Below are 26,020 nucleotides of genomic sequence, written 5' to 3' on the forward strand. Positions count from 1 at the left end.
CACTTTATGCACTGGACTTAATAGCAGCAGAGTGACTCCTAAATCCAAGCAACCTCAATTGTTGGCCCAGGAACCCAGGCTGAGTGTTGGATACTGCCAAACAGAATGTGCTGCCTTCCCCTCCCACCTCCTGAAACACAGATCATCTGGGCAGCAAACGATGCCAGGACAGCCAAACATCTCCTGTTTGCATCACCCCTGCAACTCTAGACCCTCCTGGAGCTGCCAAAGCATGATGATGATTTAGCTGGAAAAGTGTTTTCAGCCCTAGTAGAGCAGACCTTTAACCTTGGATTTTGTGCATCTCTACCACTCCCATCTCTCCTTCTCACACCCTGCCTCCAAACCTTGCTTCTCTCTCTGAGCAACAGCAATTGAAACTGGCTGGCCTTAAAATGGTGGGAGGCTCTGGCCCTCTGCTGAGCAGGAGCTTCTTCACGGGTTAGTGTGTGAATACATTGCTCTTTGCTCATAATATATTCATTTGTTAAATCTCAGTTTGGATATGAGTAAATGCTGAAGCAATTTTCCTGGTTTTCAGTCACCAGCATGAGGGAAGGCATCCTGAAAGCTTGTTTATCCACCTTCCCTCTCCTCTCCCGGCACACTCTGCATTTCCTAAAATATCCTCCCGCAAGCGCTTTTGTCTTCAAATCCTTTGCAGCTCTTCTGCTGCCATTGTGTGGAAATAGGAGCGAGCCCTTTCTCTCTGGCCTGGCAGGAGGAGGGGGTGGGATGGGTGTGGAGGCGCCTGTGCGTGCCAGAGAGTGAACAAGCATGAATGGGGCCAGCTGGCCACTCCTGTGCCCGGCTTCCCATCATTTCCATCTGATGCTGCCTGCTCATTGTAATTTTGCAGGCCACATTCACTAACACAAAAAGACTAGGGAGCAGGCAAATGAACAAATATTTAAAGGGGAAAAGCTTTATTTCTTGTTTTCTTAGATCATGGTAGACTGCAAAACAACAGGGAAAAATGAGATCAACCTTGCTGTCCTTTTCTTTTTTGCCAGTCAAGCCTCCTTTTTTTTTTTTTTTTTTTTTTTTTTTTTTTTTTTTTTTTTTAAATAATAAAGCAAAACAGAAGAAAAACAACCAGGAAATTGTTCTCACAAAAACATGCTTTTTAATAAAAAAAGAGAATAATGTTTATTGAGAGGGATTGTTTTCTGGATATGTACAATACTAATGCAGGAGGATTATGCTAACAGAAAATGCCAAACATCATGGATTGACTTCCAAAGTGTGGACAGTCCAAAGAGCAATGTCCTCAGAGCAAGTAAGTCAACAGGAACAAGTGAACAGTGGGTTTGGGTTGTTTTTTTTTTACAACAAATTACCAGCCATTATGACTGAAGACCTGACACGTAGTAATCTGCAGTGAGATGCACAGAAATCTGTAAGACGACACAGAATTTACACAAGAAGGTAACTGTTTGTGTAAGAATTTCCTCCAGAAAAATGTTCTAGACAGTTTTAGAAAAAGACAAAGAGGAAAAAAAAAAAGGTGAAAAGAAGTGCAGGAAAATACTAACATTGGATATCCTCAGATCACAGTGAATGCCAGTCTTCCTGGGTCCAAATGCTACCTGTTACCTTTATCTTCACCACTTCTGCTTACCATCAATTAATCGCTTTATCATCATGATGTAAGAAAAATTACCTTTCTGTGAGCCTTCTCCTGCTACTTGCTTTTTGCTGCAGCTCTTGCCAACTTCTAGTTCACACAAGAAGTGCAAAATTCAACATACCCATGCACCTTCCCAGCCTGAGTAGTACTAATCACAGCTAATCATTTCAGTACTAGGTAATGCTGCACAAAACATCACACAAACCCTGCCAGAGCAAACTCAGTAGCAATAATTCTGGGGGAGGAGAGAACATGGACATTAATAACTGCCACCAGTTAAGTCTCCCACATGTTGGAGTGCTTTGAAGCAGTTTCTCCCACTGACTGCATTTGGGATTTATTTTTTGTTCTCATCCAGAAACAATGTAGGGTACTGAGAAGAGGTAAGAGGTTGATTTTATGCACCACTTCACAGAAAAGCAGCAATATAAAAATCAAGAGCGTATTTTTCTTTCAATTTTTACCTCCACTTGGTTTTCTTTTTAAGCAACGTGTGACTCAGCTCAGTCTGGGTTGTGCACTCCCGACTGCCAGATGCAATCCCCTGTGAGGCTTTGTTCCACCCCTCATAACCCTCACAAACATTCCTTCTGTCCTAACTTTCACTTAAAGGTTAAAGCCTTTGTCTCACCCCAAAGCAGGCAGAGGATGTCATTGCTAATAACCCGGTCTGGGGATGTGAGAGGGAGATCCTGTGCTCCCAGCATTGAGGTTAGCATGATCCCAAAAGAATTGCTTCACTTCTCAGAAGGGGTAACAGTTTCCATGGGCTAATCCACAAAGTCAAAGAAAAACCCCATGATTTCTCTGTTTTATCCTCAGTGGGACACACATTTCTCTCTCAGCAGTGTGCTTTCTGCAGCGTCTCCTGCTAAAATAAATGGTGGTTCCCTGAACTGTAATTTTTGCATCTTCAGGGTTTCTCCAGCTTCCTTCTGTCATATACATCCTATTCCATAACCATTACCATGAGAGGACCATATTGTTTTAATCTTATTTTGAAAATTACTCCAGAGTTTCAGTAGATTTGCTGGCTTCTGTGCTTGTAGCAGTTTACATCTCCCTGTGGTTCACTACATCCGTGGGGTTTAGCTTTTGTAGCATTTAAGCTTTGACCTAAGGACAAGTGCAGTGGCCAAAATCAACTCCTTACTCAGCTGAAGAGCTGCAGCTGGTGAGACTGCCATGACTTATTTGTCAGCCTGTAGCTCTGACAGGTTTGTTAGTGTGGGATAAGCTTCACCCCAGCTGGACAGGCCTGAGTGATGCAGCAGACACAAAGGCTTTGGAGGACAGAGGTTGGCGAGACGTCAAATATTTTGGTACTTTGGAAGGATGAATTTGAGGAAAATTGCCCTTAAATCTATGACTCATTTTCTTCTGGATTCTAGGAAATTCTCCTCTGACAGATTAAAAACCAGGGAAAAAGAATTATAAATGTTGGAATCACCGTAAGCAGGTGAAAAGGGGCTAAGGTTTGGGGTTTTTTTAATCCAGACAATTAGCTCTAATTCTATGCACAGAAACAGCTGAGTTTTATCTTACCTGAGTAAGATAAAACAACAGAAACTGCTTTAACTCTGGTTAAATGTGCTCAGAGAGCTCTTGTGAATAGTCTAGACAGTAGTAGTTTAGTATCAATTTAGAATATCACAGTCTATATTGGTAAGAAAAGCTACTGGGAAATTTGTTGACTTGGTACTCCTTTAAAATCCAGGTAACATTTAGGCTACATCTTGAATTTGTTGCTCGTGCTTTTGTGTATGATAAAAAAAGAGATGGAACATCTTGAAGGAGTTGCAGGAGTTGGCTTCTGACTATTGAGTTGTCCACATCCAATATGCATCTATTAAATATAAACATTGCCCGGGGGCAAAATAACTCAGAAGAGAACATGAAGTAAACGTGTAAAAGTCAAGATAATTTTGAGTTAAAAATGGGAATTCATCATCCTACCTGATTTTACCTTAAGAACAGAGCCATCAAAATTTCCCAAAAGAATTCTTACTCTTGTAAGAATTTACTACTTAGTGAGATTTTATCTGACTGAAATTCCAACTGGAAAATATATATTAAAAGTATTTAAATATTTCTAATGGCTTGTAAAGAGTTTGAAAGTTTTCAATCCTATTCAGTACCAAACTAAATTTTAAATTCCATCTGGGGAATAACAACATAATGTTTTAGATTATTCAAGTCAAAGCAGTGCTAAAGAGATAAAATGGGAACTTTCAATTTCCTCCCCATTAAAGGTGTTCTTAGTTCAGTGGAGACATATTCCTGATCACATCTTTTTTCTCTCAAAAGTGAAGGCTGTAATTAAAAAAGAAAACCAGAAAACCAGCACTGAAGCAAATCTTTAAAGTTGAATGCTGTGGAGTTGGACAAAATGACCTTCCCAAGTTAAAGGGAAGCTGAAATAGCCAATAATTGAAATGTCACAGGAGGAACTGGCTGCTAAGAAAAAGCAAATATTTAAAGATGAGAAATATTTAACAAGTCACTGGATTAATTTCTCTGCCAAGTTCATCAGAACTAAACATATTTCTATTTGATGTCAGGGACATCAGGTACAATCTGACTAACCTTATAGGCATAAAACAACCCTGGAAAGCCTCTTTAGCCCAGAACAGTTTTAATGCAGAACATGCAGAATGCAGAACAGTTTAATGCAGAAAGAAAGAATGTCAGTGAACACGTATTTTCAGTGAGGTAGATCCACCTTGGTATTGAAGACAAAGAATTGCATTTCATGAAAGAAAGTTATAATTGTATGAATAACTGCTTGTGCTTCCGTCTGTTACTGCTTGCTCTGAAGGAGCTGCTGTTGCAGCAGAATCCAGCTCTTTTATTAGAAGCTAAATATGAGATACTCCTGTCACTTGACATACGTAAGATTTATGTCCCTTCAGGGAGCTGTTCTGTGTTTTGCTCTTCCACTTCACTGGTTTCTCACCATCTTTACTCCATGGAAATACCACAGTGATTAGCCAACAATTGCAAATTTTAATTACACTGAGATTTCAAGGTGATTCCTGCTTTGTTTTCTTGATCTCCAGCCTAGTTGTACAAGCTTAGCAAAAGCAGATACTTCCATGTTTTCAGTCTACTGATTTGAACTGAAACAAATTATGAGCACTCATATTCAAAAGGCTGGGTCTTAGCGGGACGTAATTTCATTGAAAAGGAAAAAAAAAAAAAAAAAAAAAAAAAAAAAAAAAAAAAAAAACCAACAAAAAAAACCTGGGAATAAGTCTCCAGACAAGAGTCTGATCTGTGCATGCTTTGAAATGATTAAGAATTCCAATTCCTCCTAATTCTTCCTACTGACACGGTGGGAATGAAGCTGCTCAGTGGAAAGTGGCCATTACCCTGGTGGAGACAGATGGACAGCTCCTGCTCAGGGCTCAGCACCTCATTCCTATCCTCTTGAAGGAGCTGGATCTCAGGGAGCCCTGTCAGTGAAGCAAGGGCTGCACCCTTCACCACTGACCAAGCCCCTGCATGGTCACCCCTTGGGGCTTCTGCCTGCTGGTGGTGTCACCACTCACACTGGGACAAGGGAAACCCCCAGCTGCTGCTGTTTTTGCAAATATCTGAAAGGTTCACCTTCAGTGCCTCTTTCACTGGAATAGCTTGTGGAATAAAGAGTTACGCTGACTACTGCAAAACCTCAGTCATATATTTCAGTTCAGTCTCAATTTTGCCTTTGTGTGCACTACTTCTAAAAAGAAGCATAAACATGCTATTAATAATCCTAATGACAGTGTCTGTTGCAGTACAAGATGATTTGGATATGTTTACGGTGGCCCATGATTTAATTTACACACAACTGAACTGGTGAGATTTACAACTGGATCATCTCTATGTACATCTTTATTTGGACAGTCCCTATATTATTGTTGTATGGATGAAATTAATCTTTTAAAGAACTATACAAAGCCCAGCCTAAATTGTTCATTAAGCACTATACGAGATATTTTAGTGACTGAAAGGGGAAAAACAATTAAACAATTCGAGGAATACTGTAATGAATGACTGCATTGACAAGGTCACCATGCTAAACTGACATCATCCACACCATGCCCAACTTCGAAAAATCCTCCATTATTTGCATGGTGATGCCTGTAATGTTGTCAGACTCCTAAGGGTGTTTTTTCCTTTCTGCTTGTTTAATAAGCAATTTATTTTTTTTAAATTATGACTTTAGTATACTTTAATTTACAGGACAAAAAGCTTAAGCTCTGTTGAGCTTTTTTGGACACCTGTGAAAAATGCCATTTTTTCCTCTACCACATAAAGATTTTATTTTCAAAGGTAACTCTCGTTGACTCAGATAACCAGTAGTTACTTTTGTAATTGGAAGCTTATTAGGTTGTTATTTACAATATAAGTAAATCTTTTTTATTCTGGATCAGACAGTGTCAAAGCTCTAATGATTGGTATTAAATATAAGAGAGATACGGTAACCAAAGCAAACATTAAAAAATCTTCAAAAAGTATATACTATACTGGGAGATTAGAATTCCTGATACTGGCTAAGATGTTTAATGTGCTGAATACAAATGGTATTTTAAAGAAAGATTTGTGGATCAAAGATGGATTTAATAATCATAATGTTTAGGAATTTGTTTTGAAAATATTTTTAATTGGATAATGTCAGACTTCTGAATTACAATGCTATGTTCATTAGCATTTCAATAGGTTATGCTATCAGCTGCTTTTGACATAAAAGAATTTGATTCATTTTTAAAATCATGAATCTCATAATCTTTTTTCTGCTGCCACTAGTTTTCAATAATTTGATTATCTTCTACAAGAAGAGCAACAGGAACCACATGGGCTTTGCTGGTAATGATGGTCTATATATCTCATCTCTGAAAGCAGCTCTGCTGCCTTTGAAAGTAATTTGCAGTTTCTTATCAACACAGAATTAAAAAGTAATATTGTCTAATTTGTTATGTTCAGTGGCACAGAGTACTGTAGAATTCTACCACATACAAACAGCTTTGAAACCTGTATTATGTGACCATAATCAAGAGTACATAAATGAATTTCAAAATTTATGAAAGTGTTTATTATTAGCCAAGAAAATAATCTCAAAGGATGAAGTCGTCAATAGGTTTAATAGTCTCTTAGCAAGATGTGTATTTTGCACACTCAAACCTCAGTGCAGTTTATAAAATAGTATTTTGTACTTTATAGTTGTATTGCAAATAACTGATCTGGACATTTCAGAGCAGGACAGGGCACAATTGTGTAAGTCTCAGAGTAAATCCATACATCCAACATGATGAACTCCTTGCTTGCAGAAGTTATCTTCTACTTCCAATTGGAACAAAAACTGATTACTGTTGATCACTTAGACATAACTGCTTGTAACAGTCAACAAGCCATCACAGTAAGGTATAAAGACAGCCCTTAGGAGAAATGCTGCCTATCTGATGACATTTAAAGCTTTAAAGAATTCCTTCTGGATACTGCAGGAAATCATCATGAGCCAGCACGGGCTGCCAATGTCACTGAGTGAGAACCAAGTGATTAAATCATGTGTACTGGTAACATTGCCATCCAAACCATTAAATTAATTTATGGAGCTGGTCTTGCAAACAGTTCATCATGTCAGCAATGCCAAGGTCTGTGGTAGGAGCTACCAGAGTGAGAAATGCCTATCACATGGGTGCACGTGCATGCTACTGCCTTGCAATTGGATCAACCATCCTTTTGTGTTGATTTTAGCAGTTCTAAGAAATGAAACACAGTTTAAATAATATCTTACTACCTCTTGTCCCTCTACAATGTTTTGATAGGAGAAGTAAGGCATGAAGTTCCTGTAGCTTTTTGATCTGACATTATCAGGTATGTATGAACAGATGCTGATGTTTTAGCAGAGCAAAAAATTGTATGTCATTTTTTATTAAACAAAGAGTATAATAACTGGACTATATCATCACAATGGAAGCATAGAAGACCATAGACTGTACAGCTGAAACCCTGTAGCAAAATTTGTTCCTCATATTTAAAGAAATGTAACTTTATCAAGCTTTCACAATGGCTGCATCTTGCTAATGTAAAGAATCTTCACTCTTGTTAAGGCTAGATGATTATAATTAAAAGATAAATGTACTGTTAGAAGGTTCTACGCCACACTCTATTTTTATGAGAATTTAACTGAAAGACATACATTATACCTGTATGTGAATTATAATGGCTTCTCAGCAGGGAACGCAGAATCACTTACAGTACGTAAACATTTAAAGAGGAAAATGCTAACACACTGAAAGAGTTTAACATCAGTAGCGATTTATCAAATGAAGAAGTTTCATAAAGTCCACTCTCTGGGAGAACATTCACCATTAGACAAAAGCCTGGCATCCTTGATAGTCTGAAGTTCAATCAATTTGAAAACCAAAACCATTCAATGAGATAAACAAGATTTTAAGAAAACCGTCATCTTCTTTCTCAGGTAAAAGCCAGAATTAAAATAATAATTATTAAAATAATCCAACCAGGTCGCTTTACAGGCAAATTTACACACTGTCTCTTTAAAACACTGCATGCCCAAAAGCCTTTTGGGTTTGGAATGTAGCACTGCACCAAATATTTCACAAAGCCTCTAAATATCACAAGAAGCTTTTTTTAGAGAGAAAAAAATAAAATAAAATAAAATTCCAGCTGACTGAGACTGTTCTAGCAGGAGTGCCTCAGCTTAGCTCCCAGACCTGGAATTCCCAATAAACAACAGAGGACAGCAAACAGATTTTTTTTTCCTTTTTTTTTGATTTTTTTTTTTTTTTAAACACGTCCTTTTGTATGTAATGCAGCTACAAGACGACTGATGAGCTCAGGGACAAAGAGAGTGAGAGTGCAAGTGCCATCAGGGTGAGCTGTGTGCTTAGATAGAAGCTGGTGGGAAGAGCCAGGGAATTCTCCGCGGATATGTGACTGGTGGAGACTCCTGCTGTGTTGTCCTTCCCCAGAGCGTTCTGCAAGACACAAAACCTTCCTTGGTCACCACCACAAGGCTTTCATGGCAAAGCATTTAAGTCCACACCATTAAACTCATCTTTTGTTTGTCCATGCCCCGCCCTCCACTGATACCTATCCATCAATCTCACAAATTGAATTATTAAAGAGACATTAAAACAGATGTCACAATCACAATATTTTGAAATTAGTTAACACACTTCAAAAAAGAGTAATTTAAAGAAGTCTTACTTCAGCAATGCTTCCCTGTGTAAAAGTATGGTATTTTTTTTAGGGACCTGTGTTTATCATGCCAGTTTATTTTATAACAGCAAAAGTAGGAGCCCCAGAGAAACTGCACCTTCTGGACAGTCAACAGAACAAGTTTATTTGACAAGTTATGCCAGGATAACAAATAAAATTTAATCCATGGGTGCAAATTATTAAATAAGTATCCTTGCTAGGTGCAATGGTGTTTACTATAGGATCTGCCTAAACATGTACCATATAGGTACTGAAATATAAAATCAGCAGAGGACACTTTGAGCCCAGCTCTGAATTTCTAAGTGAAATCATTCTTTAATGCATTATGCTATCCAAACATAACAAAACTGACAAGACAAATGTGAGGTAGTCCATAATAATCTTGACAGAATTGGGAAAGTCTTTTCTTATGGGGAGGCACCTGTGCTGTGAAATATCCAAGATCCACACTTACCTCATTAAGACAGAGCTCTGTATCTACAGATTCATTGGATTTTCGCTTCTTCTGTGCCTATGAACAAATACATATTTTATTCCCTGTACAATTTATACTTCCAGCAGCACAAAGCACTTAAGATAAATTTGCATCGGTTGTCATAATCCTGTAATTTTGACAGTGATTTGCACATGATTAGCAAATAAACTCCAAATGTAACTCATGTTTTCCAATAACATTCACATTCTCATTTGAATTTACAGCAAAATTTCAGACAGCCAAGTAAGGGTACTTAGTAATTACAATGATGAGTGCCATCAGCTGCAAAGAACATGTTATCTTCTATGGCCCCTTAAAAATGGTGCTGGATGTTCATGAGAAGAAATGAAATATGACAGTTAATAATTACCCTAATACCACGGCATATTAACAAATAATCTATTTATACCTCAGTTTTAGGAAAACATACAACACAGGAGTATTTTAATCCTTAATGATTCTTGCAATTTTCCCAACTATTATGACAAAAATATTATTTTAATATATTTAATGGCTGCCAGTGAACATCTTCTACAAAGCTGCAAAAAGAACACTGACTCAAGCAAGAAGCATTTCAGGTGACATTATCCAAAATGGAAGCAGCAGCCTGCACTCTGGCCAGCAGCAGGAGGTGTTCAATATTTCCGTCCCTCAAGTGAACAAGTCTGGGCTGGTGTTTTCTGCTTTTCTACAAGCCCAGTACTAATCCCCACGGTGTGGAAGTTTTTCTCAATAAACAGTGCTATGGCTGACCTGAGCACCTGGGTGATTCTCAGTATCAGCTCTTTGTATATTTCAGAACCAAACCAAGCACCCTTTCATAGGAGGTAACTGTGCTAAAGTAAATCAGTTCTTCTAAGGGAAGACTTGGGTTTACAAAACTACTGACTGCCCTGGGCACATCTGATGCTTCCACCTGGGAGTTTTGTTGGACCTGCAACTTATTTCCTGCAAAACCCGAAGATCTGAATCTCAGAGTGATGCATTCATTTTACACTGCAGAATCTCACTGGTTTAGGCACTGATGGCCTGGGCTAAAGCTGATGTGAGAAAGTGCTGAGCAGTCTGATTTTATGCCCTCAAAAATTCAGTTTTATTTCATATCTAAGAGCCACTGGTTTTGCCAACGGATACAAAACAGTCTTTGACCTCATTACTGATTTTAGAATTCAAATGAAGGAACTGAACTTCTTATTAGGAAACACATTCTCTGCTTTTGATGATATATGAACACTTTACAGATAACTGAAAAAGTCAAACAGCTGGGATTTAAGAGAAGTCTATAGTAAGAATACACACTGAATACATGTTGATAGTTTTAATATATATGACAAAATAATAAATCAATTTATTAATAAACACCTCCCTTAAAATTTCCTTCTTACATGCCCTTTCTACTAATTAGTATCATTAAAGTGGTTATGGTAAGCATAAATTTAACTGTCTAAATGGAAAAATAAATGCCTAGAAGTAAATTTGGAAGAAAAAAAATCATCACAGTGAAGGCGTCCTGCTGCGTTTGCAGTGGATAGGAAACTTCTTTCAAAGGCAACTGGGTAGCTTGCAACTCCTAAATGGCTGGGTCCAAGGAGACAGGTAAAGAAGGAAAAACTAGATTTAAATCCTTATTTTCTTATGTCCATAACACCCCTACTACCTGGAATTGGAATGTGAGGCTTCAGATAAAGCCTCTGGATCAGAGGTTCCTGACAGTGCAGGGTGTAAGGACTGTACAAGCCTTAGTCTGTCACTTATTCTAACTTTCCTATTCCCACAAGTGGCTGTTTAATTTGAAACACTGTGCTTTGCTGCTTACACCTGCTGTGGATTCACAGCACTGTGCTAATTACAGGTCTACACCTGGTAGTTGGTCTCAACACCAAAGTCAGGATTTATATGCCTTTTGTACTGTATTTATCCAATGAGTGAAGAGGAAAATGTCATTATTTCGCCCATATGCAGTGAAGTCTTCCTTTACTTCATTCAGCCTGAAAACAATAGAGTGCAGCAGCTCAAACACACTTACCTTTGAGAACACTATTTTAAGGGTAAAGTCAGCAGCTAGGAAAAAAACCACCATTAAAAAACCCCTTTTCAATCATTTTTATAAACATCCTCTGGTTTTCATTTGGAAGGTGATACTTCTCTGCATCCATATACTTATTATAGACATTGTAACATCAACTACACTTATTCACGTGCATTCTCTATTATCATGTCCTCCTCTTTCAGCACTGAAAAGCAGTTTTAATAATCAGGCAGACTTTTCCCTTATCAAAACAGAAAGGACAGTATCTTCCATTTAAAAATACAACAAAAATGAAACCTTTTATTGGGAGGAAGGCAAAGGGAAAGAAGAAACTGTCATTTTGTGGATGAGATGAGACATTATACGCCAAGTTTCAAATTGGAAGAGTACATTTTTAGTGTTGAGTTATAAACCTGTGAGAAGGGGTTATAATGGAAATACTGGCATAGGCTGCACTACTGGAATACAACAGTGCATCACTAAATCACAAATAATGGGATAAGAAACCCAAACCTACATGTTGAAGAGAGTGCTTTAGTGAATGTCCTTTACTTACAACTGAAAGGGAAAACTCTTCCTGCCCTGTTTTGGGCAGAAACAGCTCTACACCAACCAGAACTCTTTCTATGTGCTACAGTGAGCGAACACTTTATCAGAGATTTTAAAAAAATATTTTAAAAAATCAGGGTTTGGAGGTTATGCTGATAGCAGTGGTGGAAATAGACCCAGACTGGGAGACATGCATTTGAATTAAAGAGGATTCCCTCTGCTGTCAGATATTTACTTTCTATTATCTTCCATTGTCCTAAAAAATTAAACAAGAGAAATGAGTGTCTGTCACGTACAGCTGCAGACAATTCTGGAATAGCTGCACCATCAGTTAATTTGGGAATTGAGAGTTGTTCATTATGCAAGATGCCAAAGATGCACTGCCAATCCCATCTCAGGTATCTGGCTTGCCTACCAAGCAGGCAAGAAGGTGTTTTCAAATGTTCTGGAAGTACCTAACTCCACAGGAGTAAAAGAGCACACATAAATGGCTGAGTTGTCTGTATTCAAATTTGTATTCTTTTAAAATTTTAATATAAAGCTGTTTATCTGGTGACAAAAAGATCTGTAGGGAATCCATCATTAAATAAAAAAAAAAAAAAACACCAACCAAAACAAACAAGCAGAGCTGGGCTGATAAAAAAACCATTTTAAAAAACAGTGAAGAAAAATCAGCTTAAAATAAGTGGCTAACAAAGACATATGAGTTCTTTTCTACTGAGGAAAAATAGCATTTGCTAATGACTTAATGACACACTGAGCTGTGACATATCTCAGTCTGTAAAATAAAGTTACATAACATGGACTGACACTCCAGCTTTGCATGGAACTGTAATTCATTAATGTGAGCTTCTCTGATGAAGCTATGTCCATACAGCCAACAGGCTTGACCTCACTTAAGCTTTTATGTTTTCTAAAAATTAATACCTCCTTTCCCAGAGAATCTTCTCACTGTAGCAGCACAAGCAATAGATGATATTTAGAGATAATTGTATTTAAGCACCTCCTGATGAGCTTCAGTATCGTGTCTGTTAGTCACATACAAACCTTGTTTTGGTCTCAAAACTCTTAGCTTCCAGTATTAGAACTAAAATATTGGACTTGGCCAGGGACTGGTAGAGTAACCAACAACATATCCAGAAAAAAAATTTCTCTTTATGAGAAGCAAAATTTTACTTTTTTTTTTTTTTTCCTAGAAAGAGAGTTAAATCAGGACTGGCAGACAAGCTAGTGGTTTTCTGAAAAGAGAAAGGAATACTGCTTGTAGAGCAATAGTCTTCTCTCCATCACAAGACTCTGTGGACCTCCACATTTTCTTCTGATCCCAACGCATCCTAGATGAGTTAAACTGTATGCCCCTTATTAGTCTTCTCTTGCCCTGCATCTAATAATTATCATAAGATACTCCTAAAATAACTCAATGCTTTCCATCCCCCAAATCCCTGTGGATCCATCCCCTGCAGGCACTACAGCCTTGAATTTCTGCCCAGAAATGCAATCTTGCAATTATGCATCCAGCTTTTGCAAATCACAGCACTGCATGGTTAATAAATGCATTAAACACTGCAGCAGTGCCTCACCAGGAGTCAGTGCACACACTTTTGGCTTGTCACCAAGCAGTATTTTTGTATGCTCACTACAGCATCAATTTCTGTTACTCAGAGCAAGGAAAAGTTCTGACTGAGGATGTCTCCAAGTGGAGGTGAGCTTTAATGTGAGGGAGGGAAGGAGAAGGATTTAAAGGTACCTGAATGCATTGGCTCTAAATGCAAACAGGCACAGAGTGAGCACCCAAATTCAGAACCCAGCCCCTTTCTTTAGCTGCACACTTCGGGCTTTATGAGCTTTATGGAATGTATTGCTTGGACAGGGAGAGGGAACAGAAGCATCATTAGAACAGATATCTGCTAGGTAGGCTGTTTATACAGCTGATTTTAATGAGTGAGCCCTTGTCCTCTCCTGAGATCCTGGTTAGTTATGCCCATATTAACAAGCTCTTCTGAAGAAGAGGGACAAATCTCCCAGAATGCATCCTTCAAATGACCACACTTCTAAAGTAGCTATAACAAATGAGGGTGTTTGCTCTTTTTGTTCTTCTCCTGCGTTGATTAGAGAGATTTACTATGCAACTAACCTGCTTTCCCCAACAGCAGGACACAAATATTAAGCAGAGAAACACAAAGACTGTAAAAATGCAATCAGTTTAACTCTTCTGTGCTCAGTAAGTGGATGGTGCATCTATCACAACTGACAATAGTATTTTCTTATTAGCACAGGAGTACTATGCCACACTGGAGTATAATTACTTTCAACAAGGGAAGACAAGAAAAGTGTGGATCAGAGACAGAGGCCACTGAAATAAGGATCCAATTCAGCATGGGGTAATTCTGAAACCCATACCATCCAGCCAGAGTGCAGAGCAATTTAAGCTATAAAAACAATCAGCTCTGCACTGTCCTATAACTAAGCAGCCAGATCTTTTTTCTGCCTTTTTTTTTTTTTTCTTTTTTTTTTTTTTTTCTTTCCCTCTCTGCTGAACCAACCCTCAAGATACAAGCTTGGGGCATGAAATTATCAGTTGTCATTCTGCACAAAAAGCACTGCAGTTCTGTCATGACACTTTGCGGAGAGAAGAAAGCACCTTCTAGAAACAAGCACAACAAGCACTGTGCTCCAGAGCTACACAGAAAGAAGCAAATCACAAGATTTTCAGCTGAGAGACATTAAAAAAAGTAAACCAAGCATTCCCTTGTGCCCAAATATGTACTGGGAAAACACACACTGAGGGGTTTTTAACAGCAGTCCCCTCATCCCTCAACATTATTAAATTCTTGCTGGATTTGAGGATTTAAACATGAGAAACAAGAAGAGGGCAACCTTAAAGCAGGGAAGTTTGTTTTCTGGCCAGGAAGGAGAAGGTCTATAAGAATCTTCTGGAAGAGGGGCTGGAACAAAGGTCCTTGTGGTGCTAGCTTTCCAGCTCTGCAGTCACCAAGGAAGGAGCACTGCTCAATCTTTCTGCACTAGGCCAGGTGGGCTGGGAACAGCATCTCCTTCCCAGACTGCAGAGGAGCAATGAATCAAATAACTGTGATCTAACAGACACTGCAGACACTTGGGGCTACTGATAGATGTAGATGGAAACACACACCACTTAGATTTCCAATCTAAGAAATGGATTGATAGAAAGTAGATAAAGTCTGATATGGATAGAAGAAAAACTCCCTTCAACTTCTTCGATTTTCAAACTGTTAGAAAGTTTGATTGAAGGAATAAGAACTGGAAATAATCCTCCCAAAAGGAGCTGAAAAGAGTGTGGAAGGAAGGAGAGATGACCTATATGATATTAATTATTGCTGGACCATTCCCAGATCCTCATGTTAATAAACATGAGACCTCATTAAGCTCCATCTCTCACTGCACTTATATGGCTGGGATAACATGGCACAAAAATTGCCTAACAGCAATCTTAAAGGTTTTATAAAAAACAGATCCTATCAGAAACACCAAACTGATCAAACAGCTTACAAGGACCAGACATGGAGATCTTCAAATATTTATTTCAAGCAATTAGTTTCCCAGTGAGCACAGCACAAAATATGACACCCAGCCAAGACAACTGAGCTGACTTACCTTTCATGGCAGTACAGTAACTTGCTAACAATTTTGTTTTCGTGTTCAGTCATTCATTTAGCTGAGTAAAATGAATTTCTATAGTCCCAGATTCTTCCTTCCTATTTTTAGGGGATATTATGCAATTCTCCTAATATGGTCTTTTTATGGATTTGCTGCAAGCAAATATTTTTGCATTAAGAAGGGCAGAGGAGAAAACAGAATGCTAAAAAGCAGAGACTGAATAAGTTTTATTAGGTTAATATCTCAACATCTTGGGCTGCCTAGGTTGTTGGGTTTTTTTCTCTAGTTACAAAACTAAACATCCATGTAATCCAAAGTTGAGTTGTTTTGGATTTCATTATTAAAATGCGTTTCCCAAGTTATTCATCACAGGGATCAACCCAGTGCCATGGACAGCAGGTACAGGTAGCATCTGGCTGATGCATGCTGAACAGCACCTGAAGAAAAACAGCAGGAACACAAAGCCATTGCAGTCACAGTTAAAAGAGGTACTCAACTTTTAATTTTGAGGAAAGGTAAAGTAATTGAAGCACTAGCAATGCCACAACACTTCTCCAGGATGGAGCATGTGGCCTCACGTGTGCAAATACATGAACAAAGTTGTTCAGCTTGGAGGCAGGTGAAGCTGCTGCCTCCTGGATGAGGCTGGGCTGTGGTACACGGGAGTGTGGTGGGAACAGCCCTGAGCAGCTGCCAGCCATGGCTACTGTGGGACCAGAGAACAGCACAGCCCTGCCCGGTGTAATGAGCCTTGAAAGAGGCATCACACCCCTGGCTGCACGGCTGCTCCAGGGCAGCAACACCTCCAGGTGTGCCCGGGCAGACGCTGCTCCAGGGCAGGCAGAATTCCCTGTGCCTGCTCCTCTCTGGAGAGTCTCCTTTGCTGCAGTCACACACCAAGACAGTGTGCAGCCAGGACCCTGCAAAGGGAGCCAAAAGCAGAGCTACAGCAGGGCAGCTCAGCAGGGATGCTCAGCCTCATGAGACTCCCAGTTCGGAGCTGTGTGAGGTGGAAGGGATGAAGCAAACAAGTCAGGCAGTGCCTCTGTGCTCCAGCAGCAGGACCAGGGGTGCTGCTCTGTGGTTCTGCAGCTGGGAGGGAAGATCACGCAAGCTTGCTTGAACACCAGTCTGCACAGGGTCCTGAGCACACAGCATAACAGGATGCCTCTCTCCCTGTGCCATGCCAACCTTGAGCACCCGGTATTACTGCTGGTTTTCTGAGCACTGAGCTCACTCATACATTTTAAAAGAGAAAGGCAAAGGAACGACCATGAGCATCTGCTTTTTGTTAAGTGCTTAAGAAGGTTCAGGACTTTCTATTAACAATACGTGTATGCATGTGTGCACCGTGAGTACTGGCATGGTTACCCAGAGAAAGAAAAAAACACAGCCTTAAAAGGGTGAAAGCACTTCAGGTAAGAAGTGACTCTTCCTGCAATTACAGAGAGGCAAAAGCAAAGGCTACAATAAAGGAACAGTGAAGTAAGCTTGCACAGAAAGGTAAAAGGAACCAGTTAGCTGAGCACCCACCCCACAGCTATGCCCTGCCTCCATTTAGTTTGCACATTTCAAGCCCAAGGTATTAATTTCCACAGTTGTGTGGTGGTGCACCCAAGTCTCACTAAATCATGGCATGATTCAGAAGGCAGTTCTTTTCTTTTAAAATAAAAAATCCACTCTCGAACAGCTGTGATTTGGATTAATTAGTGAATTTTGCATTTTTGGCACAATCTGCTCTCCAGAAGTGCTGCTGAAATAAAAAAAGTAAAGCTTTCACTCCCTTCTCTAATCCTGTAGCTTAATTTTGCAGGTGCACAGATGTATCCTCAGAACTGGTAAGGCTGTGAACTTGCTGCAGTACTTGTCTCAGTTCCTTTCTAGCACTGACAATACCATTTAGAATAAAAAATATAGATTTTTTTTTTTTTTTTTAGTAGTGGAATCAAATCTAGCAAGGTGAGTATTTAAAACAAAACCAATTCATGTTATGGTGTATTGTGGCTTTGATAGGCAGCTATTCCTCAAGAATTCAGCTAGAACCACACACATAAGGTGAACATTTTGACCCAAATAATTAATGTTTTGGATCTTTTTTAATATGAAATGTAAGACAACTTCAACTTTGAGCATAGCTGCTAGCAATGTCTACGATAACCTATTTTTATTTTCATTAGAATAAAAGCCTTTAGAAAGGTGTTCCAATTCACTACTAGCATTCCTGTTTAATAAATTCTGATGGCATCTTAATTTCTAAAAAAAAGTGAATTAGTATCACACAATTTGGATTATTGGCATTTTATTTTCTAAGACAAGCATATTTTTCAGTAGATTTAAGTCATGATTTAAAAAAAATAAAAAAATCCAATTGGTCTCATCTATAGATCTCCATTAGCTAAGCCAGACCTTGGTTTGTCCTGTCAGCTTCCTAAATGTTATTAAAAGGCCCCTGCAAAATGGATCTTAAAACTCAATACTTGTGAGAGATTTTGATGTAGCATCCAACATTCATTCTCCCCTTGCTCAAGTGAGTGAAGGAGAGAAAAATCACCCCTTCTGAGAAATACTGTCAGTGAAACCCTGACAGTAATTCTCTTTAATGGGCTATCCTACAGTGGACCATACTTTAATGGATGGTGTTAGAGTGGCCTTCCTCATATCCCTGATTTACACATGAATGATGCTCTCACAAACAGCCACACTGTAATTAATGAAGCTACTCAAAAAAGCACAGAAACTCTTGTAAGAGATCTCTGCAGAATCATTACATGATCTGAAAAGTGCCTTATTTTTACTGCCCTGATCCCAACACACCAACAGGAATTTCTCCATCTGCCAGGCAGTACCAACTGGAAATCAAAAGCAACTTCCTAGTATCATCTGCACATATGGCCTGAAATTTGAGAAGTAAGAAGTATGGAGGACTTTTTTTCCATCACTGAAACAATTTCTTAGACACAAAAAAGTATGGTGAATGTTAGATGTTTAACAATTATAACCCTACTAGAACAAAACTGTGCCTATAATGACCAGATTATGCAAATAATTACCAGATTATGCAAAAATGTATTCATAGGATATAATCCTTTGTTTCATCCCACAAGATATTCACAGAAGGCTCAAGTTTATGTTTACATTTAATAAACAGGAAAATAAAAACAGATGAATGCTAATAAAGTCAGTAATGCAGATCAATATCACTTTGGGTACATTTTGAAATGTTTTCATACTAAAGTGGAAGTAGCTTTAGAAGCCTAGTTGTGACTAGTTCGCCTACTTTTGGAAGAATTATACTGTGGTAGACTGGATAGTTCAGGGCATTATTAATGGGATATACAGACTTAAATTCTAAGGTAGCTTGTTTAATCTAGCTCCAGTCAATACTGACAACTATTCTGCAGTAGTTTTGAAATGAGGAGGTGGTTCTGAAGCACTTCTTCTCTTAAAAGGACAGGTTCAATGTACTACTAATTTGCACCTCAGGCAATGCACTTCATCAGAGTGAGGAATTAATGGGGTATAAGTTTATAATATCACAAAGCACACAGGATGTTTTCCTATGGCCTTCACTTCCTTTTCTGAGATGAGCTGCTGTGTTAAAAAGGGACAGTCCTACTTCAGCCTCAGATTTTTCTCAATCTACTGCAAATCCTACAAGAAAAATCTTGAAGGTGCCCTGCGCTACCAAATTTTAATATCCTCTGGTGGAAGTCAAGAGAGAGATTGTAAGGTTTCACCTAGAAAAACATCTTAGGAGTGCAATCTTGATTGATAATTATTGGTGGCAAATATTTCCTTGAGTGCATAATGGTTTTATTAATAGTTCTGGACTGAGCTGAAACAAGTAGAAAACAGACCAAGTGAGGGGTGTTTTTTTGTGATCTACCTACCCAGATGAATCTAATCCCTCACTAGCATCACTCTGTCTTCCTAGCAAGTTCCAGTGTCAATACATTGCCATCAAGTATCTAGACAGGAAGCACTGAAAAAAAAAAAAAATACAACTGTGTGTGTGCCAACCATAGCAATCTGGCTTCCTGTGTTACTCCTACCTACAGATCAGAGCAGGGAAAGTCACAAGGATGAGAGCATTGCTGGAAACGAGGGATGGGTGTGATGCAGACACATTATTAACATAAGCTATTGTATATGGACACCAGTGCTGGTACTGCACTATTGAGCTGTCCCAGTCAGAAGTGAATTAAATGGGCTTAAGAGATGCCTTGCCCAGTGGCCAACACAGGCTAAGCCTCTTTAGTGTTTGAGAGCAGCACCCTTAGAAGGGATTTGGGATGTCACTGTGCTGCTCCCATTCGGTGACTGCCCAAGACATCCCACTGCTGAGATGTTGTGCACAGATGAGTGGAGCTGCTCTCCAGCAGGCTGTGCACAGAACAAAGGGCAGCAGATGATGAACGAGGTCCTGCAGAGCACACATGGGCAAATGTGTTTCGCTGGCCTGCAGATTATGTGAAGCTGAAGCTTTGCCAGTTGCTCTCTTTAAATGTCCATGGAACACCAGAGTCCAGGCCCCTGTTGCAGGGACATAAGCCAGCACAACTGGCATTTTAGGGGCTGTCCCTGTGATATGGACCCAGTTCAGCTCCCAGAGAGCAGAGTTCTCTCTCTCACTGAGGGCACTTAGCAAAGAGCTGCACTGATACTAAATATAACATCAGCCACCAGCCTGAAGGTGAAAAGCCTCTGCCTAATTAATTATTCCTAAGTATTCTCATTAAGCTGTTCTCTGGGTGTAGACAGAGTGTATTTTTTATCTAAACCTGTTTAGTTGTGGCTGTAACAATCTGAATTTCTTCTCTGCATACATCCATGACTGAGTCCTTAGGAATAATCAGGAAATTTTAATCAGGATTTAGATCAGAATTAACAGGGGCTGGGTGAACTCTTGATGAGAGCAGGATTCTGCACACAGTTGCAAGAATTTCTCAAAGTTCAAAACCACTGTGAAAAAAAGGGATAATTATTTTCCACTGAATTTGCATCTGGAAACTGCGTACAGGCAGCTAGGTCCCTGCAGGAACAGCCCCCTAAATTTTCCCTGAGGCACAGACAATTGCAGTGTGTATGACTGAGGTGTGCAGAACAGCACTCCAACACAGAAATCATTACAGACCACTCAAGATACATGCAACTGTTAATGCACTACTTTTCATACAGAAGGTAAAAACCATACTGAACACTATTCATCAGAACAGTTCTGATCAAACCCTGTCTTTTCACATTTGTGCAGGCACAAATTTAGGAACGGGTTTTCACAGATTCTTGTAAGTGGTTTGCTTTCATCTGTGCACACCTGATTTATATGTCCATTTGTCCAACTCTCTGCACAAATTAGGTACTTAGGGCTGCATGTAGCTTTTTAGAGCCTGTCTATTACATGTCCTACCTGCCACGCACATAACAAATTCAAATGCACGCACTTCAAATCAGAGGATGAATTCAGAACATCCAAATGTTTAGGGTCATGTGGAAATGTGTAACTTGCCTTGAATCAGGGGTTTCTTGAGCCTTCTGAAAATGTCAATCTGGAAAACTATAGCAGCATGTAATGCAGTATTTAATAAATTACTGCCTGAATACCTAATTCTGTTTTAAGAAAGATGAGGGAGGATAATCCTGTAATTCTTTAGGAAACATGCTGAGTGAACCTATGAAAAATATTCTCTGTTATGCACATCAGTCTGTTTACCCGTGACTCATAAAAAGAGCTAAACATGCAGGAGGGCTTAACCTGAGGTGGGATTATTAGGCCAAGTTCACTGATTTGGAACAGGATTTGGTGTGAAACAGTCAGGCTCTCCTCCAAAGTACTGACTAAAATAAACATTTTGAACTCCTATTGATTTTGACGGCAAGGAACTGAAATGGGTGACATTGTCTCATGTTCTGGAACTCAAGAGCAAATTGAAAAGTGCTGTAGAGTAGATGGTTTGAGGCAACATAGATCTATTATTCAGGTAACACAGCTGATTAGGAGTCATGGGGATAAAAAATAGAAAATAAAGAGTGTCATTTATTCTCAGTATTTGATAACTAATGTACAGTAAAGACTGTAAGTAAAATGAGCAGACAGGGTAAAAGTAGAACAAAAATTTCTCTTCAGCTGTTTTGTTATCATTAGTATTTTTTTATTAAGAGTATAGATTAGCCAATTTGGATAGAAGATTGTGTTTCATTTTCTGTCCTATAAACTTGGTTTGATCACTTGAAAAATTAATGAATGCTATGGGAAAAGGATCCAGATTTTAGCTCTTCAACACTGTATTATTTGTGCAGCTATGCTGCCTCATCAGCAATGTATGGGTTAGAATGATTACTTATTATTGCATTCTAATTTCCACTGGGCTTTTCTATATTTCATTTGCTGGTGGTAACACAGTATAAACTATTCCTAAAAAGTCTTCTTTATTATTCCTGAAATGATTTTGATCGTATCTGCCACATGGCAACTGAGAGTCTGGGTAGCTTATTTTTTTAAGAATGTGAAGTCTCTAGATTACACAGAAATATCAAAGAATGGTGTGCATACATGTAAGGGGTAATGGATAATTACAATGTACACTTAAGGATAATTCCAATATACACAACTGTGGAGTTATTCCCTTTTTACAAGTGTATAAACAAAAGCAGAATTTGATTAGGTCGTGTGATTGCCTCTTTAAAATCAAATGACTTTACATGCATAAACATACTTCAAGTACTTGGGTTTGCTGTTGGCAGAGGAAGGCATTGTATCCTCCTTAATCAAAGATAAGGAAACAGGGTGGATGCAGACATTTTACTCAAATCAAAATGCAGACTTACTCCAATCTCAGTTGCACCCCAGTATGGCCACACCCCCCTCTGCCCTTCTCCACTGTCCCTTCTAGAGCAGCCCAGGATGGACCCCACTCCAGAACCATAGAGGCTCAACATCCTTCCAGCTCAGTGCAGATTTTGGTGGGTTTTTTTTTTCCCCTGAATCCAAATTTAGCCATTAAATCATGAGAGGAAATACAGAAAAATAATATAAGCAAGTTTCATAGCAGATTAAGTCTATGAGACATTTGAATGTCCAAACATTACAGAATGGATCTGCAAGAAGAAAGCACAAAACAACCCAAACCAAAAGAAAGGAAAACAAACAAACACACAAAAAGGAAAAACAATTAAACAAGCAATCAAACCAAACAAACAGAAACAGGCAGGAAAAGGATCTAATGAAGACTAATGGCTAACTGGAAGTGAAGTCTCAGATGTTTCAGGTGTAGATATGCCAGTGAGCATAAGACTATGAACTCTAATCAACACTTTTCTGTAGGATTAGACAAAATATGAGCAACCACTTGTCCCAAAAGAGAGTACAGGTTTGCGGTGCCCTAGGAAATAGACAGCTCATCCATGGAAACGTGCTGATCATTAAGATAGTGTCCAATGGTGTCTGCAAGACTTCAAGAACGACCAAGGGTGACAGTAAATGAGAAAATTATAGCACAATGAGAATGTAGCCCCCATCTGTGAGCTCTTCTCTGCCCACTCATATACCCAAGGAGTCACAGAAATCTCAGGGAACAACACTACTGGGAAAAGACTCTGGGGCAGGCAGCCCCACACCCCTACTCCAGGATCTAGGAACATTTCTCCCGCCCCTGGGGATTTCAGGGAACATAACCAAAGACAAGGCAAAAACCCCTTGACCGTGCACCAAGACTGTGCACAACTCATCAGGGCTCCTCTCTCCCCTCCAGAGAATGAGGAGGTTGTACAACAAATTGCTGCCCTGCTGCCCTGCTCCCCTAAACTCTCACCCCCTCTGCACCATCTCCCTCCAAGACAAAGGCAGGTAATTCATAAAACTCCATGCATTTGTGACTAAAATGCTCCACTATCCAGAATTCTTCAGCCTCCACACTGTCATTTGTCCTAAGCCATCATACTACAAAACAAAATTGTCAATACCACTTCAATAAAAGTGTTTAAAAGTACATTTCAATTATAGAAGTCTTGTGAAATCCTTCAGCTTACCTAGGAAAGAGCAATTCTTTGCAAAAATAGCAGAACTGATAAAGATTTTATTTGTTAAATTTTGATCTATTCTGGCAACTGCTGAGCTATTTTCATACCTTAGCAAGAAACATCTCTCTATTGACAACTGTATTCATTATCTAATATAGCATCAGTCTTTTACTTTGGTTTTCCTCATGAAAAATCTCTGCGGATTTTTTTTTTTTTTTTGAGGATAACTTAGTGCATTAACATAGTTTATAACAGTAAAGTATTTATTGTTTCTGAGTCACTCAAATACACTATGTGGTTTTCAGAACAAACAGAGGATAGAAGGTGATAGGTGCATTCAACATTCAAGTAACAGCAATTAACTGGGTTTTTAAGGCCAAGAGTACTTTTTCATTATGAGTTTCTGGATTAACTAGTATGGTGGGATTTTGGTGTATTATTATAGGACTCCTTGACAGCTATTCCTGTTAAAAAAAAAAAAAAAAGAAAAAAAAAAAAAAAAAGGAAGTATTCAAGATTTCAAGGCTGGCTCCTACTCTTGATTACTAGACTTCTACTCTTGATTTCCATTTCATTAGAAACCTAGTGGCACAATCACGCTTGCCTACTCCTGCCTGGTAACAGGGCCAGCTCTGGAATAACCAGAGCTTCTTTCACTCCAGCAAGTACAGATGGGAGCAGAGCCATGACTAAAACCTAATATTTGTTAATAGCAAACAATATGTCTTAAACAAAGCACTTTGTCAGGCCCCATAAAGGCACAATATATTCTGAACTCTACTTCCAAAGACAATATGATTAAACATGTACCATCGCTATGCAATGACCTAGAATTTTTATTGGTAGTAGTTATGCCTTAAAATTAATTTATAATACTGTAGTCCTTTTTATGGCTGTTTTTTGCAGACTACAGTCTATCTGTTTTAAAAGGGAAATACATGATGGACTAGGTATTTGATTGAGAACTAGAGCTGGCTGACATTAGGAATACCTTCAGTATGATGAAGAACCACATAAAGTAATAGGAACGGCTATGAATAGTTTGATTTGGCTTATCTGATGTGATCCAATTTTCTGATTCTGGTTTATTCTAGCACTTTGTATTTCTGTGGTATTCTTAAAAGAGGATACTCATGTGAAACATAGAAACAACTGTGGCTTAGGGGAACACTGCAAATGCAAATCTGCTTTTAGTAGCAATAATTTGCAAAATTCTTTCTGAGGATAAAAACTATAATCTGTCCATAGAAATTTCAATTTTCTGTAAAAGTGTGTAGTGTATTTTCATAAAGCTGTATTTTTGTAAGTCATTAAATTGGTTTTTAGTAACCTCATACTCATTTTCAATTGAACAATTATTAAACTATAAAACAAAATTGCACAATTCCTAAAACTGTAGTCTGGAGTTTTACAGTCTGCTATAAAGTGCTGTATTATTATAATACACTAAAGATGCTCACACTACTAAAACTTTTTTTTTTAAAATGAACCATAAAATATTTTATCATTGATGAAATAATTCCTGAAGTATGCTCTTCAGCAGTATACATGCACAGTATTTTGGTCTCATGAAAAGCATGCTAATCAAAAAACCCACAATTTGAACTGTAATTCTAATATGCAACATAAACAACATCACTGTCTTTCAGGAACAGGAGTTTATTACACCCAACTTCAAACATTAAAAATCAGAGTATTGATCATTAAATGTAAGGTCCAGTCTTACAGAGAGATCTCCCTGCCAAAGAGACTGAGTGTTAAGCAGGTGATAAGAACAGAGATGTGATCCCTTTCCTTTTGTAAAGTTTTTAGCCTGTATTTCACTCCACAAATCATGACTGATCTTGTAAGAGGGCCTGATGTTCACCTCAGAAGTTCAATTATAAGCCTGGTAAATGAGAACAATTTTTTCCTGACTACTGGTGGCTGATGTCTCATAGCAACACTGACAGTGATATGATGCATCTGAGTTATCGGGTTGGATCCTTGGCTACATCCTCACACTGTTCCTCTCTGCTCCAAAGAGAGGCAAAGGACTCCCTGTACTTAGAAATTAATCAGCTGTACGAATCACATCTTTAACTTCAGCAGGATTCCGACAAACCTGAAAACAACCTATCTTGTGTGGTCCTGAAATTCTTTGGCAAAGATGGTAAGAAGCTCAGTCTTGCTCTGAGTGGGAGCACCTCCATAACCATACACATGTGTCTGTGCACATTCCCTGCAATGCAGCCTGTGGCACTGGGATCCACTCTTTGGGATCCACAAAAACAACAAAACTGGGATCCACGGCAAGGCAGGTGGGCTGGGGCTGCTTTCCTGCCAGGATTTCCACAAAGACTGAAAACCCCAACACATCTCCATTATGGTTCCCTCACCTCCTCTGGAACTTGCAAGAGTCCTGCAGTAAATGACCACAGTCTCACAGAATTGTACATCCACACTATTTGAGGAC

The 26,020-nt window shown here is 38.9% G+C and overlaps 1 protein-coding gene across 1 annotated transcript in view; it reads right to left on the reverse strand.

Moving 5' to 3' along the window:
• Positions 1–7,512: 7,512 nt before the first annotated feature.
• GFRA1 (GDNF family receptor alpha 1) overlaps positions 7,513–26,020 on the reverse strand; it is a 132,707-nt gene continuing 114,199 nt past the window's right edge. Inside the window, exons 8-9 of the mRNA XM_083866133.1 lie at positions 9,315–9,371; positions 7,513–8,616 (exon numbers count right to left, since the gene is read on the reverse strand). Coding sequence (XP_083722259.1) covers positions 8,455–8,616; positions 9,315–9,371 — 219 coding nt within the window. The 3' untranslated portion in view covers positions 7,513–8,454. The remainder of the gene's footprint in view (positions 8,617–9,314; positions 9,372–26,020) is intronic.

The sequence above is a fragment of the Zosterops lateralis genome, assembly GCF_965231275.1.
Source record: "Zosterops lateralis genome assembly, chromosome: 8".
NCBI classification, from domain to species: Eukaryota; Metazoa; Chordata; class Aves; order Passeriformes; family Zosteropidae; genus Zosterops; species Zosterops lateralis.